The 20,593-nt window shown below is 36.5% G+C and overlaps 1 protein-coding gene across 1 annotated transcript in view; it reads right to left on the reverse strand.

Annotated features, from left to right (window-relative positions):
* LOC106906405 (contactin-associated protein-like 4) overlaps positions 1-20,593 on the reverse strand; it is a 72,307-nt gene that overhangs the window by 43,951 nt on the left and 7,763 nt on the right. Inside the window, exons 3-10 of the mRNA XM_088014783.1 lie at positions 16,562-16,755; positions 14,334-14,481; positions 12,937-13,140; positions 7,343-7,512; positions 7,111-7,257; positions 5,142-5,409; positions 2,059-2,208; positions 1,806-1,974 (exon numbers count right to left, since the gene is read on the reverse strand). Of these exons, the coding sequence (XP_087870909.1) occupies positions 1,806-1,974; positions 2,059-2,208; positions 5,142-5,409; positions 7,111-7,257; positions 7,343-7,512; positions 12,937-13,140; positions 14,334-14,481; positions 16,562-16,755 (1,450 nt within the window). The remainder of the gene's footprint in view (positions 1-1,805; positions 1,975-2,058; positions 2,209-5,141; positions 5,410-7,110; positions 7,258-7,342; positions 7,513-12,936; positions 13,141-14,333; positions 14,482-16,561; positions 16,756-20,593) is intronic.

Genomic DNA, 20,593 nt, shown 5'->3' on the forward strand with positions numbered 1-20,593 from the left:
TTTTTTCGTAATTTGCGAAATACGGCCAAAATTTTGTGCACATTTGTAATGGAAACTCTGCTACTGATGAGACTGCTGCAGATAGTCTTTCCTGTGACCATAAAATATTTAAGTTGGCATAAAAATAGTTGAAAAATGCACAATTCAGTTTTTTAAAGAATCCGCTTTCTGCGTAGTGCTGAATCCCTTTATGTTAGGCTTCTGAAGAAATGCTCTTTTTTGTTCTGTTGTTTAGAACAGACCTGTGTTTGTTAAGGTAGAAAAAGCAAAATGTGTGGAGTTGTGGGGTACAGAGGTGATGCAGAGCTCCCTCCGGATTGCATTCAATTTGTGCTGTTAATGGACTGTTTGTCTAATAATACTCTTTGCTGGTTGCAGCAACACTAACCTGCCTCACCCCTCCCCCTGTAGAAAATACAGTAATAACCTGCTGAGGAATAAAAGGTACCATGCTGAAACAGTGTTGCTGAGTTCATTTTCCACCTGACATTCCTGCAGAAATTGTCCCAGGTGGCTCATATCAAATCATCAGGGTAACACAGAGGGAACACACTGTATATTTTTCTGTTTTTACAGGAAAACTGATTTTTTTCCCCCCTTCTTTGTTCCAACTGAAAAGTCAGATCTGTGGAGGAGCTGTAGTCTGATGAATTGTGATGCAAAAGCTGAGGGACATTTAATTAAAATCATTCAAGCAGTCTCTCCCTATCTGCCGAGGATTTGTGGATACAAGTGTCTGAGTCCATGTTCACATCCTGTGGTTGTTTATGTGGAGAGCGGCTGTGTGTGTGTTTGGGGTTTTTAGTGACTGTCTTGTTTCCTCTCAGGCTCTAAAATTGGGTTTATAATTGGTGCAATTGTCTCATTAATCGTGCCGCTGTTTGGTGTAAAGCCAAAACAGAAAAACGATTAGCTTTCCTCCACATCTTTTCCTTCGCATTTCTGCATCTTCTAACCTCAGAGATTCGACCAGATTCTGAGCAGTCATAAAGTATGATACTTTCATTTTGTCACATGGTAATTACTGTAAATGCAAAATATTATCCTGAGGTAAATAAAAGAAAATTCAGAAAGTAGAAGTTGCATAACCTAATTATTTGTTGACTATAAACATGTGACCACAGTCGCCTGAACGCTGTGGATTATAAATGATCAGAGAAAAGTCACTGCCTCTGGGGGCAACATATCTTTGATGAGATTTCACTTAAAGATCCAACAATAAAATACCTTAAAACATTTAAAATGCTGAGGGAGGGAGGGAGGGAGGGAGGGAGGGAGGGAGGGAGGGAGGAAGGAAGGAAGGAAGGAAGGAAGGAAGGAAGGAAGGAAGGAAGGAAGGAAGGAAGGAAGGAAGGAAGGAAGGAAGGAAGGAAGGAAGGAAGGAAGGAAGGAAGGAAGGAAGGAAGGAAGGAAGGATAAAATGGATGGATGGATGGATGGATGGATGGATGGATGGATGGATGGATGGATGGATGGATGGAAAGAACGAAGGGGGAAAGAAAGAAAGAAAGAAAGAAAGAAAGAAAGAAAGAAAGAAAGAAAGAAAGAAAGAAAGAAAGAAAGAAAGAAAGAAAGAAAGAAAGAAAGAAAGAAAGAAAGAAAGAAAGAGCTGGAATGATAGATTTGTTTTCTCTTATCTATACAAAACTGCATTTTAAAGGTTCAAATAAAGCTTTTTTGTAAGTGTTATACTTTCTGCATCACGTCAATTAAAACTGTGTCTTTGTGCGTATAAAGAGCCAAATTTCCAGAACTGTCTGCACCACGGATAAGAAAGAGTAATCAAGATTGTCTAAACTACAAACCTGTCGATAATTCCACACATGTCAATCTGCAGGTTGCTGTAATTTCCCAGCTGCTTCTGTTGCACCGCGATCAGGTCCATAATCCTGCCGTCCAGACTGAGTAAACGCATGCAGCCCTGGAAGGAACTGAAGTTGTTTCTGCATCCTGGAGCGTCTCCAGCAGGACATCCTGAGGAGAAGACAAGACAGTTATGATGCTGACGTTTAATTCTTTAGTCTGTACTGCTCAGATAGGATCTGTTTCTGCTCTTACCACCGAAGAAGACGTGACGTTCTACTGCGATAGGAAATGACGGGCTGGCCTGAGCACTGCTGCCTTCATCTTTATCCACAGAGACACTCAGATGACTTCGCCTGGAGGTCAGCGCCACTGAATGCCACTGGCCGTCACTGAGAGCAGAACCTTAAAGACAGATTCACATTTCAAAAACTGCAAAAACATAAAATCTAACAAGTTTTTTTGGTCTGGTTTCTTGGACAAATATCTCAAAATAAGACAAAATTAACCTACAAGTAACTGTTCAGCAAGATACAGGAGCTTTTAATTCCTTAATATTGATGAAAAAATTAGTTCCAGTAGCAGATTATTTCACTTTATAACAAGACATTTTTGTCATGTTACAAGTGAAATAATCTGCCAGTGGAACAAAAATCTTGTCATCAATTTTAAGAAATTTCTTTACTTAAAACAAGCTCTTATATCTTGTTAAAAAGTTATTTATGCATTAGTTTTGTCTTATTTGAAGTGTGATAAAATATTTGCACTAGAAACTAGCTAAAAATACTTGGTAAGATTTTGTATTTTTGCAGTGTGGGAACTCTAATTCGTACTGCAAAGACACAAAATCTTACAAAGTATTTTTGCCTAGTTTCTAGTGCAAATATCTTAGTTCATTTGAAATAAGACAAAATGAGCTTTTTGGCATGAAATAGAACCTTTTTTAAGTCAGTAATTCCTAAATATTGATTTAAAAAGTAACAGTTCCACTGCCAGATTATTTCAAACATAGGAAAAATGTCTTGTTATAATTATACTTAAAATAAGGTCCTATAACTTGCTGAAAAATTACTTACAAGTTTATTTTGTCTTATTTCAAATGTATTAGGATATGTAAACTAGACACTTGTCAAAAACACTGTAGGATTTAGAGTTTTTACACTGCTAGCCTGTAAAAACTAGCAGTTTTACTAGCCTGTAAAGCCTGTAAAACATGAGACATCATGTCTCATGTCATGAGACATGATTTTTCGAAATCATGTCTCATAATTAAGACAACATTTTAAGGCGCATTCATACATATTGACTGCAGAAACAGCAGCAGCAGCAGCAGGTTAGTCGCACTCTTTCTGTGATTGACTTGTTTCAAACCCACGCAGAGCTTCGTCAGCCCTCAGTATCTGTTTGTTGTTGAAGTGCATCAATATCTCATTATGTCCTTTGCCAATTTTTTTCCTGTGGCAACGATTTGCTCAACAACATAATTTCAACATCTTGGGGTATTGTGCACAGCGTCCTCTTCCAGGGACCAAACAACATGTGTAATCTAATATTTATTCATAAAGCTATTGTCATTACTAATAAGGTAAAATTGTATATAGATTTTGTACGTACATTCTTCACCAAACAGTAAATAATAGAACAACTTTGCAAGTCCATACAAATTTACATAGAGTAACTAAATAGTAGTGGCTCTCAGAAGTTTATTTTTTTATAACGCATGGTGGGTGAAATGTGTTTTCATTTGGAAAGTTGTTTCCTACCTAGCTGCTTTTAAATTGCTTTAATAACATTTGATATGATTAAAAGGAATTAAATTGAATTTCAATGTACCATCAGTAACTGAAATCTATTATGACAACAACAAATCAGAATTCTTATCATGATAAAAAAAGATTTCATGATAAGTGTTATGTATGATAAATGTCCGCCCCTAGGTAGGGGTCCTTCACACTGGATAGTAATGAAAGTAATGAAAGACTAAATAAAGTAAATAAAGTAGCATATTAAAGCAACACTTTACAACACGGCTGCTGTGCGCTTGGCTTTTATCCATTGTTCTGACTGCAACACATGGGGTCTCACAAAGCAGCTGAAGGATCCCACTCTCCAAGCAAAAGTAAATAAATGCTGTGCTAAGGCCCTGGCAGAGAGGTCAGTCACCTCCGAAGCTCCCAATGGGGGAAAGTATGCACCCTTGCAAATTGGGCATATGCAGGTTTCTGAGGGACAAAACCCATTTGTCATGCAGTCAAAGAGAAGCGCTGGCACCGAGTTTAGGGACAAGATGGAGAGGAAGAGGAAAATCAGTGCTACTCAGACTAGCTTCATACTTCAGAGTCTCCATGTGACCAGCTACCAGCAATCAGTAAAAAACATATGTTCAGATTATTATGCAACAGCAACATTGTCAATATGCATATTTGTTGGTCCGCTACATCTTTTTAAAATCCCCTTTAAAGTTGCAGTATATAATTTCTACAAAAAAATGTTTTCTACATATTTATTCAGACTGTGTCATGAAATAGAAGAAAACAGCGCTCTTCCCAGTGCTACTGTTGCAGTTTGCAGAAATGCATCATTCCTGGTCAAAAACAACCAATCAGATCCAGAAGGAGGGTCTTCGCGCTGTTAATCATGCTTGTGTATGAACTGTTCCATGCACTAATGGTGAAGAAACAACGTACAAGGAGAATGGAGTTCCAACTTAAAAAATATTGAGTTAATTTATAGTCAGATTATGTTTGTCAAACTTAATTTACTTATGTTTGTTTAACATGAGGACTTAATAAACGAAACATGTTTACCTGACATCAAAGTTGAAAAAAAAAAAAAGGTTCTGTAAAACATGCTTGTCAAACAAGACGGCCATGCTTGGGTGGATTAATGGATTCATGAATGTTTATTCGGTAAATAATGACACGTTTAATGCAAAATTGACACTTTTTACGCAAGTTTTAATTACATTTTGCATTTAAAGTGTAATTATTCACTGAATAATGCAAAACTGACATTTAATGGACTTTTAATGCAACTTTTAGTGCAACTTTACATTAAAAATTTAATTATTTACCAAATAACACTTCAAGAAGACATTCATAAAGACTCCTTCATGTTTATGACAGGTATTATGTCAGTCTTATGCACAACCCTTCAAATAAAGTGTTACTGGAGTGGCTATAGAATGTTTACACTCGTTCCGATTGTTTTAAGGGATGCACAACATCCTGAAACATATGCAGATATATAACTGTGACCAAACTTTGCTGCTTGTTCATTGTTTCCTATGACATTAAACTACTGATTAAATTGTAGTCTAGAAGTGACGTTCAGCTGACCTGCGCTGAGCTCCAGCAGAACCCGTCCTTCTTTCTGGATCTGGAGGCGGAGTTTCGCCTCGCTCAGAAACAACCAGGCCACGCCTCCCTGTTGAGGGAGCTCAAAGGTGAGCAAAAGCCCCGCCTTGTTCCAGGTCCGAAACTGAAACCCAATCGACACGCTCCCCGCAGACGATGGCGTTGTCCACGGCAACTGGAGGAAGCTCTGGAGGCCAGGAAACGTCACGGCAACAGGAACTGGCTCGGCACAGGAAAAGGTCACATTGCCCTTGAAAAACAAAAAAGAAAACTTAGAGTGAACTAAATGACTACTGGAGAGATAAAGCATCAGAAAACATGAATATTAATCAGCTGCAGAGGGCGCGTTGATGTGGCCTCTGTCACGGTGATCTCATCAGCGAGTCTCCTTAAGGAGGACAACTGTATTTCCATATTGATAACAGCAAAGCTTGGGGTAAGATTAGAAACGAATACTTAAAATACCAAAGTCACCTCACGCAAAAGTAAAACAGATAAAGAATCAAAAACAGAAAGAAGAGAGCACCCTGCATCATCAGATTGTTGTTCTCAGTAGTGATGATGAAACTGTCCGATGCTCAGGCTGCAGCAGTAAACTATAACGGTGCCAGATATGCAGGGAGTTTTATCCCCAGTTGCTTTTACCATGCAATGGAAGCACAGATGACATGTAAAAACTCTTTGTGGTGCACTTAAAATGACGTGCAATGATTCAAGTCTCAGAAGGCTTCATTGCCTCATGAAAACGTTACCTTAAAAACCCTGGGAACTGACAAGATATCTCCTCCACCTCTTTTCTTGTTAAGCGTCCTCCGCAGAACGTTAAAAAGCACTTTGTTGTTTTCTGCAGTGGAAGTGGCTGCAAGTTTGCTGACAGTCCCTTTCAGAGTTACAGCCTCATTACAACACCTGACTTCAAGAGTCTGAACATGTTCGTCCACAGTTTGAATTTGCTTTTATTATCCCCAGCAGGAGTTCCTCACACTTTCTCCTAAGAGTGATGGCTCCTTTAATGTCTATAGAAACACCTGAAAGGCTCTGATACAGCTTAAATAAAGAGAAAATGAAAAGGGAAAAACACTATTAGGACACTTTCAATGCCGAGTTTCTCTTTCTGCTGTCCTTAATGTTTTTGTTTCTTCACCTTTTTATTTCTAAAGAAACATCTTCATCTCAAGATGAAGCTAAAAAAGGCGAGCAGGTAACAAAACTTAACTCCAGCTACAAAAAATAATAAACGATTCTAACCTGGTGAATTATTTCTAATCATTTACAACAATGAAAACATAAAAAGAAATAATTACACTGCAGAAACACAAAATATTACCAGTTTCAAGTTCAAATATCTTAGTACACTTGAAATAAGACAAAACTAACTAATAAGTAACTTCACAAAACAATGCAGGAGTTTGTTTTACACCAATTCCTTAATATTAATGATAAAGTACTGGCAGACTATTTCACTTATATCTAATACTTTCTCATCAATAATAAGGAATTAGACTTAAACTCCTATGTTGTGCTGAAAACTTACTTGTAAGTTAGTTTTGTCTTAATTCAAATGTACTAAGATATTTGCATTTAATTGCTATTAATTGTGCTTTAGTTTTCTAAATCTTGTTATAATCCTGTGATAATCCTGTCGACTCTTATTGGTGAATAAACTTTTAAATCGATCCATAAACAGATCCATATATCGTTACTTCAGTAAGCAAAGCGATGCTGTGAAACGGTTTTCGCCTGCGCATGTCGGACACTTTGGGGACATAAACTGTTCACACACAAGTCTCATTACAGTCGGGTTTGATTGAACGACCCGCAAACAACAACATAAGATTTCAGAAAAAAAAAAGACCTGCTGTGTGAACGTAGCCACGGATCTGTTCTTTAAAGCCAGTCTGAACAGATACTCCTAGCAGAGGAGTAAGTCCTGGTGGTGGATTAAACTTACCACTAGAGAAACTTTGTGGTCCTTGACTTTGGCGAGTCCGATCAGGTTGAGACCGTTGAACAGCAGGTTTTCCAGGCAGCCGTGGAAGTTCCTCTTGGAGTGAAATGGCTTGTGAGACCCGAGAGCCTGACCTGCCCCCACACGCAGCTGTGATCCCAAGCACACAGATTATTAGCAACTCAGAACCGTGGATTTATGCTGTTAGAGGAAGCAGCTTTTCGGTTCATCAGACCTCTTGCATGTCGAGGTGGTGGAACCCTGGCGGGATTTTAACCCTCAGCGTGTGTTTATCCACTGTGAGGTTGAGGTGAAGGCCGTGTAGCTCCACTGCCACATGGTGCCAATGCTGATCATCCAAAAGGCTTCCAAGAGCTGCAAGACGTCGAGGTTCAGCAGATGAACCTAAAATTAAGTAGACAAAAAAAATTAAGTTATTAAGTTTTCAATAGTGTTAAAAGTTTCTTTTCTGCTCTGAATGTTTTCATTCAGTTCAGACTACAGGGAGGATCACGGCGAGGTCACCTTCTCCAAATTCGCTGGAGACTCCTGTCAACATCTATATACCAGCAGCGAAAAACAGAAGCCAAATATGTTATGAAGTCTAATTTGAAAGACTACAGAGGGAACGCATCATTAATCATAAATGAGCACCAGCAGACCCGAATTAGTGGATGCATTCCAGAATCCCCAAAGAACTGAGAGAAAAAACGTGTTTCTGCTGTAAGACGGAAGAGTAGAAAGAACTGAATACAATATAGCATTAAAAATGCATAAGATATTAGCAAGGCAACATCAATTTTAACTTCAGAGAGAAAATGTAAAGTTTGGTAAAAGACAAACATGTTGTAATATTTTGTGAGTTTACACTGCAAAAACACAAAATCTTACCAAGTACTTTTTGAAATAAGAAAAAACTCACTTGGTTACTTTCTTCAAATTAAGTAATTCCTAGATTAAAAGATTAGATTAAGAGATATAGATTAAAAAAGTAATATTTCCACTATTTATAACATGGAAAAAATGTCTTGTTAAAAGTAAAGCATCTGCCAATCTAGCAAGTACTTTTCATCAATATTAAGGAATAATTGACATAAAACAAGCTCATATATGTTGCTGAAAATAACTTGTAAGTTAATTTTATATTATTTCAATTGTAGTAAGATATTTAGACTAGAAACTGGACTAAAATACTTTGTAAGATTTTGTGTTGTTTGCAGTAAAAAGTATTTCACTAAAAGTTTAAAGTAAAAAATGCAACTTCACTTACATGGAGATACATGCTGTGAAACTTTTAGTATATTAAAACCAAAAAAAAGAAGCAGCAGTCAATAAAAGACGATGGCTCAACATGAAAGCAAATTAGATTTCTTGACTTGCATTGATTAATGGAACAGTTATTAGTTTGTATGAAGTAGTGAGAACAGGAAGAGGACTGCAAGATAGAATCTCTCCAGAGGGAAGATTTCATTACAACTTGAATAATTGAAAAGAAAAAGCAAAAACGGGAATCAATATGAGAGTGCAAACAAGGAGAATGAATTGATATTCATTTATGAAGTAGTCTCTGTCTTTGCTCTTCCACATCACAGCCTGCAGCTCCACCCACCCATTACTGAACATTTTGCAGGTTGAAACAAAGGGTCATTCATTTTAGGCATCAATAAATGTACAGTTTGCAAAACACGTAACCTTCTCACTATTTCAATTTCAGTAGCCTTTGTATGTGCATATATCACAGTTGCAATAAAATAGAGGATAACCGTGAAATGGAAGGAAAATGATGAGGATAAATATGTGTGAATACATCAATTATGATTAACATACATTTTGAAGAATTTTCTTCATCAAAATGTCACTAACAAACTTTGTGAGATTCTGCAACTGAAAATATGCATTAATGTGATGATTGACGGCAGTAAAAGTTGGTCCAATTAGCTAAATATAATAACATGTAAAATTGGGAAGGTTTGCACATAAACTATGTCACAAGTTTTCTTCTGAAGTGTGATCTGTCCATATTTTAGCCCCTGAATTAGCTTTTTGGGGATTGTGGATATGAATGTTTTTCAATGCTCCCTTCACAATGATTGACAGTAATATTTCACACAACGGATTGAATAATCAGAGAACAATTGTATTTATTTATACGAATATTGATTTACACATAAATTGACTCCATTTACCAATAGGTGCACGGCTTTTGCGATTTATGTTTGAAAACATTTTGAAAATCACTTTCCTCCCACTTATATACACACAATTGCATTGGTCCATTACAGAAAATCTAAATAAAATGCATTGAATATATTTTGTGGTATAGTGGCAATAAACAAAATTCAAGGATTATGTATACACATCATGTTATGAAAAGCATATCAGGACTACTGTAGGTAGGGGGGAAAAATAGTAAATTTCCACCAAAACAAATCTGAAATTGTGATTTCAGAATTTCTTTTTAGAAAAAAACAAGATTTCTGAGTTCCAAAAATCAAAAAATTTGGCAAGAAAAAAATATTGAGATTAATCTCAGAAATGTTTTAGAAAAAGAAACTTTGAAATGTTTGAGTTTAAAAAATCAAAGACGTACTAGAAAAGCACCGGGAAAGTTTTTTTTTAAATTTGTAAGGAAAAAAAAATGGAAATTTCAGCGTTTCAAAAGTTGAAAAATTTCAGATTTTTTTTTTCTGGAAAATTTCAGAGATTAATCTGAAAACTTCTGATTGTTTTAGCGGAAGTGTACTACTCTTTTTTTTGCATCTACAATCGTCCTCATACTCCATCATATAATGGAGTGCTTTGAATTTTTGTTCTGAAAAATTGAGGTGCAGAATATAAAAGCCAAATATTGCTCCAAGCAAATGAGTCCTTGCACCAGATTGTGATCTGAATTGTAATAGAGGTCATCTGTAATCAATGAGCTCCTTGCTGATAGGATCGTAAATATTGAATATGGAGAAAGAGTCTGCAAGCAGACATGAAAAGATGAAACATTAGTGTCTGTTTATATCATCAGTTTTGTCCACTGTGTCTCAATGTGGGAAGGAACTAAATAAGATTAATTACTTCCTGGCTGTAAAACTGTCCCAACTTACTCAGCGTAACTTTCACTAAAAAGCATATTTATAAATGAATAGATGCTAATAACCATGGGATGTTTTATTAAAGTTGGAGGGGGTTGAATTGGCTGCTTAATTGATTCCTGAAAGCTCTCCTAAATACTTTCAGTGGAGTAACTGTAAATCACATCCCACCATAAATTTCATTAGGCCAAGCAGGAGGTCTGATTGCGCTGCAGCATTATCCCTCATGCACTGATATATCCATTTTAATCACCTCCAACCTTAATTATCAAACACTGGAAAGGAAAATGTTGTGTGTGCAATTAGAATGGTAAGCCATTTGGGATTTTATTACATCACTTATCATGAAGTAAATAAATAAATTGATAAATAAGATGTTCTTGCCTCCATCTGTTTCTGTTACTTATGTGCATCATAATTACTGGCCACAGCAGAGTGTGTGAATATTATTCAGCAAACATAAATTTCAGATGCATATCAGCATTAATTTGTTTTTCTAACTTGATTAAAATAAAATGAATAAAATTGATGTGGATTGTGAGTTGGTATTCATTGGTAAAGCACCAAGCTGATATATCAATGAACTGCCATAACAAAAAATACAAAATTCATCCCTAAGATAGGATGATCATAATTGTTAATTTATTTGTAACCAATTTTACTCTTTCAGAAAACTTAGCAGATGGTAACAGTGACTTTGAATGTCTGCTTAGTCACTGTGCAAAAACCAAATAAAAATGGATGACCTCATTCTTTCAATTAACAGTAAATTACAGATTTCTGTATGTTTTAAAATAAATGCTATATTAGGTTGCTTTTTAAAGTACAGTACATCTTCTCTGACGGAGATTGAGTCGTCGTTAGCTCAGCAAAGTGGAGCATGACTGAGCTCCAGGCCAATGTACAAATCAGATGAACCAAATTACAAAGTCTGAAACCAAAATTTCTCATCCGTGGATGAAGAGTTTCCGAAGTAAAACAAAGAGAAAGGCAGAAACTGAAATAATGAGGATCAGAAATATAAAGATCATTCAACCAAGAGACCCAAATACAAAGTAATGTAAGAGGGAGACAGGATAATAGATCGAAAGATGCTATATCTGGAGATTAAAAAGACAAATTACCGCTTGTTATCACGGAGACAACAAAGGCGAATAATAATCAAACGAAAACAGGAAACTAAAAGAGAAACTAGAAGGCAGAGGGGGAGTAGTTCGAAGAAAGTATCTTCAAAACCGTCCTCTGTACCATGATTTTAATGCATCGGTTTAATTCCTACCCACTAAATTATAGTGTCTCTTCAATGACGTGGGATTTTAAGAGGATTCTTTTGGCTGAAAATTCCTTAAAAAAATAAACACAAAGTAGAGTTGTGCACTGCAAAAACAGAAAATTAGTGTTTTTGTCTAGTTTCTAGAGCAAATATTTTAATACGCTTGAAATAAGATAAAACTAACTTACAAGTTTCTTTTCAGTAAGATATGTCAGCTTGTTTTAAGTCAAGAATTTCTTAAAATTAATGAAAAAGTGTTAGTTCCATTGGCAGATCATTTCAGTTATAAGAAGACTTTTTTCCAATGTTATAAGTGAAATAATCTGCAAATGAAACAATTTTTCATCAATATTAAGTAAACATTTACTTAACACAAGCTCGTGCATCTTGCTGAAAAGTTCTTGTTAATTTAGTCTTAATTTAAGTGTGCAGAGATATTTGCACTAGAAACTAGACGAACACTTGGTAAGGTTTCCTGTTTTTACAATGTACCAAAATACATTGTTGTTGATCCCATGACTTTTCTGATGGAAGTAAAAAGTTTCCTTTGCAGTTTTGCCAAAAACAGAAGCCAAACAAACACCTCATCCTACCGCAGTAAATAAGGTGTAACACATTTTATCAAAAATTGTGAGTTTTGTCAAAATTTGTATGTTTCCATTAAGCAATTTTTTTTTTTGCATAATTCAAATTTGTGCAATTTTAAGACAGATGAAAACACAGCTGGTGGTGAAAGAGACAGCTCTGTATCTGGTTGCTGTTTGTGAGACAGCATTGTTTAATTTCACATTTTGTTGTGAAAACAGTTAAAATTCTTGATAGCAGAAAAATATTTTGTTTGATTATAATTGCAGTGTTTACAAAAACTGGATGAAATTAGGGTTGGCAAATAAAGAGATCTGAAACTATCATGCAATCTTTGTTGCTAATTCTGGAGTTTGTTGAAATCAGGAGAAAATCCAGGAAAAGATCTGAAAAAAAGGGAAAAGGGTGCAAAGAGAAGCAGGCAGGAGGAGAAGCTGGATATGAAGATGAAGTATTTCTGTGGTCAGCGGGGTTTCTGGTGAGAGAGGTGCCAGATGGTGATGATTCAGCATGGGCAACATGACAACCGCTGGTGTAATCCTATTCAAACATACACACACACACAGCGACACACCTGGCATGCATCGAGACCAGAAGAGTCCAGCCCTAACACATGCTGCAGCAAATGGGCGCCATCAATCAAGGCTTTAACCAGACTGGGATGCATCAGAAGAGTGGGCACAAAGATTTAATCAGGAAGTAAGGTGTGTGTTTTCCTCATCATCCACATAGAAGGTAATCAAAGGTCTGGAAGATGTGCCAAATGACTGAAATGGAAATGCTCCTCATCAGAAGAAATGCCATCACGGATAGATTCCACCAACTCTCTGCAGATTAAATGTTCTGCAGTGTCATGATCTCTCCGCGTCTGTCAATAGACATTAGCACCTTGTCTGAACAGCAGCAGTAGCTTTCCTCTCTCTAACTCCAGACGGAGGCCGACTCCTTCCCTGCCCTCCGCCTGCAGCAGCGTCCCGGAGTTTCTCAGGGTTTTGAGCTTCAATGTGATGACATCTCTCTGAGCCCGCCTTGACCCGGGACTTAGTCTGTACACCAAACTGCTGCTGCCGTCCAAACCCACCACATCAGAGGCTGAAAATTGAAACAAAGCAGAGATATCAGCATGGTTGTGTGTGTAGAAGCCATGTATCCAAACTTTTTGGTCACAGCAAAAGAATGTTGGCACTCAGAAAACGAGATTTCAGAGAAATCAGCTCTGATAGTTTCTCCCAAAGTTTTTGATGGGAACCAAACCTTCAGGATAATTTCATCTTAAAAAGCTGCTAAAAAGATAAATTTTTGAACATCTATATTATTTTAACAAAGGGAAATTTTATCCCTAATGCAGTTTTTGATATTCAAAATAAAAGTAAACTCATCTTTATTAAGTGAAATTTGTTCAAACTTGTAAACAAACTGAATTCAAACACAAAGTTCACAATGCAAAACCAAATCTTATCAAATATTCAGCAATAAATAGGAGCTTGTTTTAAGTCAATTCCTTAAACTGATTTTAAAGAAAAGTGCTAATTCAACTGGTGAAATAAATTGCAATGGTACTAGTATTTATTGAATTATTTAAGGAATTATTAACTTAAAACAAGCTCCTATTTTTTGCTGAATAGCTACTTGTAAGTCATTTTTGTCTTCTTTCAAGATCTAAGATATTTGCACTAGAAACTAGAACAAAAATACTTGGTAAGATTTTATGTTTTTGCAGTGTACCATTTTAAACCCCTCCAAAACGTCTATTTAAAGTGTGGAGTGGTTTCTTTATGACTTGAACAAGTGCATTTTGCAAAAAACCTCCAAAAAACACAAATCACTTTTCTCTCAGAAAATATTTTCTCCGTTTCTGCTCTACCATCTCGTTAATATGTTTGCCGTGGTGCATCACATTTGTATTTGTTTTGGCTGTTGTGTATGATTTCCTCTTATGGCATTGATTAAGAAGTGAAATAAACTTTTGTTTGGTTGTTTGGAGGTTTGAAGCACCTGAAATATAAACACACAAACAATAATCAACAAGTTTATTAGTTCAGCCATTATTTGTTTCACCATAAAGTTTAGAATCACTCAATAACAATGCATTTAAAGATCCCTTAGTTGTTCATTATCACCTGCAGCTCTGACCATTAAATCAATTAAAACCACTTATAACGCTCATTAGGATCCACTATATGTTAGACTAATGACTAATTCTACAAGCATGAGAAACTGTGTGATTTTTTTCTTTGTTAAACCCCAGAGACTCTAATGAGAGCAGTGAAGGATGGAGCACTCACTGTACGGACATCCGTAGGCCTCCAGGCGCAGTCCGATCCGCCCGCTGGGATTCCAGTCCAGAGGAATGAGGCGCAGGAAGCGGGCCACGACCGGCTGCTGCAGTTTGTACTGAACCACACTGTCGGCATTAGAGTTACCTGGAAAAGACTGAAAACACACAACGGGGACATGATAAACAAACTACAGTTACTCAGAAATATCTTCTTACCTCCTTACCCACTCGTGCATATCTCAGCAATCAGGAGCCCGGGGTAATTTGAGAAATTTTTCATATTTAGGATGAATACATGAAGGCAACTTTAGTTTGGTCGCTAACTTAAATATCTGCATACATTTCAGGATATTCAAACAATCAGAACAAGTGAAAACATAAAGGTTTTCTGCAGAAGTATTTTGAATAATTAGCTGTAGCAAGTTGTTTATTTCTATCTTTTTTGTGCTTCTATAAACCTACATCAACCAATTTTAGTACTTTCAAATTTTGTTTACTCAGTGGTAAAAAAAATGAAACCCTTCATAAATTATTTTTAATGGATTTTTCAAAAATTATACTGACTCAGTCATGCAAAGTCACATAGTTCTACATATTTTATCTGTAAAACATAACAGATGTCTACATTATCTGCCACTCATGAGTGTTTTTTTACACTAATTATAAAAATTATTAAAATTCAGACAAAACAGTAGTAACTGAAGCCACTCCAGTCGTACAGTTAAGAAAAATGAAGCAATCAGCATTACAGAAAAATGCGCTCCAGTACTTCCTATTTTCACTCTAAGCTCCGAGTTCACAGGAGTTCCAAAACACTCTGAAATGTCAGGGAGATTGTGAGAGTTTATGCAGAGTGTCAGGTCAAAATGCTTTTAATCCGTAAGAAGCCCTTCTCTGGTCCGCCTGAGAAGATCCTTAGTACTTAGCTTAGCTGGATTCTCTCCGCATGAGCGAAGTTCCTCGACTCAAACTCTAATCAAAATCCCCTCTCCTTAGCCCTGAAGCCTGCAGCGTTTTGACTCCGGATAAATGTCCTCCTAAATGTACAATACAGCATGGTTCCTACCTGCTAGCTGTTGATGTACTGGAATTATATTTTAAATAGAAGACACTGTCCCAGTCAGACTGATTGGGCACGTTAAAGGGACCTATTAAGAAAAATTCACATTTTGCATAACAGGTCATAAACAGCCCAAATACTTAAAACATCGAAAGCTGTTTCTGGAAGTGAGTTAATGTTTTTTGGTGACTTGAAAACCAGTCATTTCAAAAAACCTCCAAACCTGTTGAGTCACAAACTGTGGCGTTACTTAGCAACCCCAGTCCATCACCTAGCAACCCAAATAAAGCTCCAGCATGTTTGGTCAGCTGGTTTTACCGCTGTACAATGGCTGCTCGAAAAGATAAGTGTTTTGTTCACTTACCAAACTGAAGCCATGTGCTGTATTCTTGTTGGATGTGCAGGAGGCCCTACTTCTGCTTTTCAAAGATGTATGGCATTAGAGTTGTGCATCTGTTTGCAGCCATTTACATGAGCGAGTATAAATGTTGAGTTAGGGTGGGCGCTGCCGGCAGCAACTTATATGGATTTAAAGTGACAAGAGGCCCTAAAAGGGCTCATTGTGAAGAATAATTCTGGCTTTTTAAAACGATTCTGAAAAAAAAAAAAAAAGTCAAAATTTTGAGTGCCAAGTCAGAATTTTACTTGATTTCTTTTGGTGGCCCTAATCCTCTTCCATATAGAAATGTTTTGTATTAAACACAAATTTAATGCAGTTTTTGTACAAATGAAACCCAACATCACAGCATAAATGCTTAACCACATAAAGGTATTGTTTGTCTTCCATCTCCTCACCTCTGTTGTATTTTCAACTGACTTCATTTGTACTTCTGACAGGCTGAACATGAAGAAGTTCAGCTGTGGAGTTTCTTCCAAATACACAATAAAACACACAGAGTGAGCGAGCCAACGCTTCAGGCTGGTCTCAGCTCTCTCTGCAGCCGTCAACAGCAGCTTCAAGTGTTTTGGCAGCAGGTCAGGACCGTCAGCTGAGCTCTTTCATTGGTTCATCCATTATTAATGAAGAGTCAAAGGCTCCTGATGACTGTGATAATTTACTCAGGAAGGGCTGATCCCTGCAGACTAGCACTGTTGAACACTAAGTACTACATAAATACTAGGAGAGTTAAATTGAACTGAAGCTTCAGCAAATTTTTATGACTTTATGGACTCACCCCTATGCTGTCCTCCTGTCTGTACTGCTTCCAGTTGTGTCCCGTGTCGCTGAACATCAGCTGGTAAGACGTCAGCCAATCAGAGCTTCCGTAGCGGCCCTGTGTGGCGACAGCTGTGATCTTGGTTCGCTCGCCCAGGTTCACCTCCAGCCACTGATACCGGTCTGAGGTGAGGGGGGACCAGCCTCCAGCTCCTGCAGAAGAAAAAGTGTTTTATATTTTCAGACTTTAAGGAATAACTGAAATACCGGAAAGTAAATTATGTAGATGTGGGGAATAAATTTATAGTCCATATTAAAAGTCTATCCTCATTTTTTCTAGAATCTGGACTTCTGTAGTCTATTTTGCTTATTTACTTGTTGATAAAACTGATTCATTTCAGACAAAAAATAAACAATACTTTACAGCTGAAGTATGTAACTTTTATTTAAAAATATATGTTTTTTACATATTTGTTAAAACTATCATAATGTCATGATAATTTGTGAAATCTCCTCCCTGTGCTGCTGTTTTCATCTGAAGAGCCACGCCCTGCAAAAACAACCAATCAGAGCGGTGCACACACAGGCCTGATTGACAGCACAGAGACACACCTCCTGGCTCTGATTGGTTGCTTCTAGTTAGCAATGGGAGAAGGCAGAGGAGCTTGATTTTTCACACATTACCTGTTTTATTTTGTCACAACGTAATGATAATTTCAACAAATATAAAAAATATTTCTTATAAAAGTTAAATACTGCAGCTTTAATACTGCATAACTCAAAGCTTTACAGTATATTTAATACTTATTGCATATTTCACTTAGTTCATTTAGCTCCCATGCAGACTTCTACTGTAATAAAGGCATAGATTTCTATCATATTGAAAGTCTACTTTGTGTTTATTGGTCATGAAAATGCCTGATTGTACTGAATTTTAAACATTTTGCAACTATTGTGAAAAGGGTTTTATACTGTAGATTTACTTCAGATATCATGCAGTCAGGTGACAAACTATTTACACTCCATGATTCAGAAGATTTTAAGACCACATTTAGCAGCAATGACTCAATATTTGGTTTCCGTATAACTGAATCATTCATGTTGTTGTGGAGGAACTTCGATCCCATCTTCTTTACAACATTTCTTCAGGTTATTGATATACAGCTCAAAAAATCGATTTTGCTTAAAGTAAGGCAAGTTTATTTGCAATGTAAAATTCAAACAAGTTAATTTAAAGGAAATTAAAATCTAGAAATAGATTAAAATAATAACACCAAAGTCACCTACATCGTTTGTTAACATTTAATGCTGAATTTGCACCTCTCTGAAGATTAAGAGGAATTCCCCTAACAAAGCATTACCTATAAAAGTTTAAATAGTAACATATTGAACAGTTGTAAGGAATGTCAAACTGTTAGCATGCCTCCCCTGATACGGCTGTGCTGAAAAGCTGCACAGCGGTACATTGATTAGTGCTGTAACTTCTCAGTCAGATTGGTTCCTTATCCATTTAAAATATCATCAATAAAGGGTTTTAATGTCAAGCTTTGAGCAGTTTCACAGCCTATATAAAGGTTTCTTTCTTCAACTGAACACTACTAATAAGAAAAGCTTTATTTTCTGCATCAAGATGTTAATGTTTTGTCTTGTTGTTTGGTAAGTGTTGTCAGCCAAATCAGTTTGTCATTTGCTCGCTTTATTTTACCCGTTTCTGGCAAAAGAATATTCGATTTTACATATGACTTTAGTGGAGAAATAAAACAAACTAATCAAGAGAAAATAATTACTGTTTGAGGTTAATGGATATTCTTCCACAATTTGTTAAAAAAAAACACACAAAACAAATGTATTTAGTACAGAAGAGGAATTAAGGCCACTGAAAAAAAAACATCTGACATTAATGTCAAAAATCTTAATTTTGATCTTGGAAGATTATTGTAAGGATTCTGAGAAAAAAGCCCAAATCCTGAGATTAAAGTCAGAATTCGGGAAAAAATAAAATCTGAATTCTAAGATTAAAGTTGGAATTCTGAGAAAAAAGTGAGAATTCTGAAAAAGTCAGAATTCTGAAAAAATACAGAATCGAGATTTTTAAAAAAAATCTGAACTCTGTAAAAAAAAAATCTGAATTCTGAGATTATTGTCAGAACTTTGAGAAAAACTGAAAAAAAGCAAGACTTGCCTTACTAACAGCACCTAAATGACCACAAATTTTAATTTCTAATCCAAATACTTGTTCCACTTTACTAGCTGCATTTTCTTCAATATCTTTATTACATGTATGCAGTGCAAAATAATTTAAAGCAGGGGTGTCAAACTCAATTTCACCGAGGGCCACTTCAGCATATTGGCCACCCTCAACGGGCCACATTGACGGTACAAATCAGGAGTGAATCCCTGCTAAAACACCCCAGACAAAAGGCTGACTTCCCTCATTCAGTTCTGTAGAAGCTCATAATGAGTCAATGGTCCAGGTGTGTTAGAAAAGGAACCATCTAAAGCTGCAGATGGTAGCTCTGGAAAACTAGACTTGGGCACCTCTAGCATAAATGTATAAAAATACAATGTTAAAAATAAATTAAACACCACCTCATATTGTTAAATAACTGGTTTTATGTATTGAAGTTTTAAATATTACATTTGAGTTTCCATGGATGTAAAATTACTGCTCAGTTTAAAAATTACAATATTTAAATCAGTGTTTAAAGGTGAGCAAACAAATAATAAAAACAAGTCACATGGGCAGACATTATAGACTTTACGCAAAGATTTAGTCTCAGAGGCAACTGAAATCAATTATTTTAAAAATCCTTTCTGAATATCATCTCATGGTCTCTGAACTAAATGCGTCTTTCTGACCGGGAGCTGACGGCGTGTTGAAGAGTTATGGACCGGACGCTTTGGAGCGTCTGGTTAGGAAGCGCATTACAAACCTTTGGTTGAAATGTAGTTTGTAGTCAATTCGTGCTCAAAACCTATTTTAAGTCAATCATTGGCCTATAAAATGCTGGGGGGCCACATGTGGCCGGCGGGCCTTGAGTTTGACACATGTGCATTACGCCATAGAACTGCCAATTGGTAATTGAAGTAAAGTAGCTTCGATTTCAAAGAAGCCTACATTGAAGTCGATTGGCAAATGAACCATCACAAAAGAGGAAGGCTCTTGTTGTCTCACTGCACCCCAAGAGATGCATAACCTACAAAAACCATTTCTGTCTGGTTTCGAACCAGAGACCTTTTGCATGTAAAGCAAACATGATAACCACTACACTACAGGAACTGAACTTCTCTGCTTTGTTTCAGTTTGAGGTTCCAAAGTTGATGATGTGAGATGCAACGCATGAAAATTTCAACTGAGGTTTGCACTCAGATGCCTGGATTCTGAGTACAGACCATGACACCACAGAGCCCTTGTTGACCTTTAGTAAACACCTGTGATGAATAGAACATGCAAAATCTGTTTCTGTCTGGTTTCAAACCAGAACCCTTTTGCGTGTAAAGCCAACGTGATAACCACTACACTACAGAAACTCATGGTCTTTGGAGTGTTCCTGGTGGATGATCCACATTTTGTTAGAGTCTAATGTCAACAATGGGCATGGAACAATGTCAAATACTTATACCACAGATCCTCTCAGAGAGCACACTAACTTAACTAAATTAAGACATTAAATAAAAAAAATATCTCTGAAATACAATCACTTGAAAATTAAAAATGGTTCAAAAATAATATCAGCACTTCAAAATACAAAATCTCTGGAAAATAAAATATTATGTATGTTGTTTTGAAAAACATTTGAATATAAGCACTTTTATCAAATCTCCATTGTGGTAAGATCATGTAAGTTCTTAAATCCATGGAAACTCAACAGTTTGTAAGGTAGGTGAGTTAGCTCAGCAGGTTAGAGCACCGTGCCGGCAACGCTGAGGTCAGCGGATCAAACCCCATATGGGGCAATTCATGTGTAAGGTCTTTCAGACAATCAACACTCAAATAAATAAGGGTTCAAAAATAAAATCAACACTTCAACATAAATAAGGTTTCAATAAT

This window comes from Poecilia mexicana, unplaced genomic scaffold (assembly GCF_051168715.1).
Source record: "Poecilia mexicana isolate PSO_F unplaced genomic scaffold, ASM5116871v1 scaffold_17, whole genome shotgun sequence".
NCBI lineage: Eukaryota > Metazoa > Chordata > Actinopteri > Cyprinodontiformes > Poeciliidae > Poecilia > Poecilia mexicana.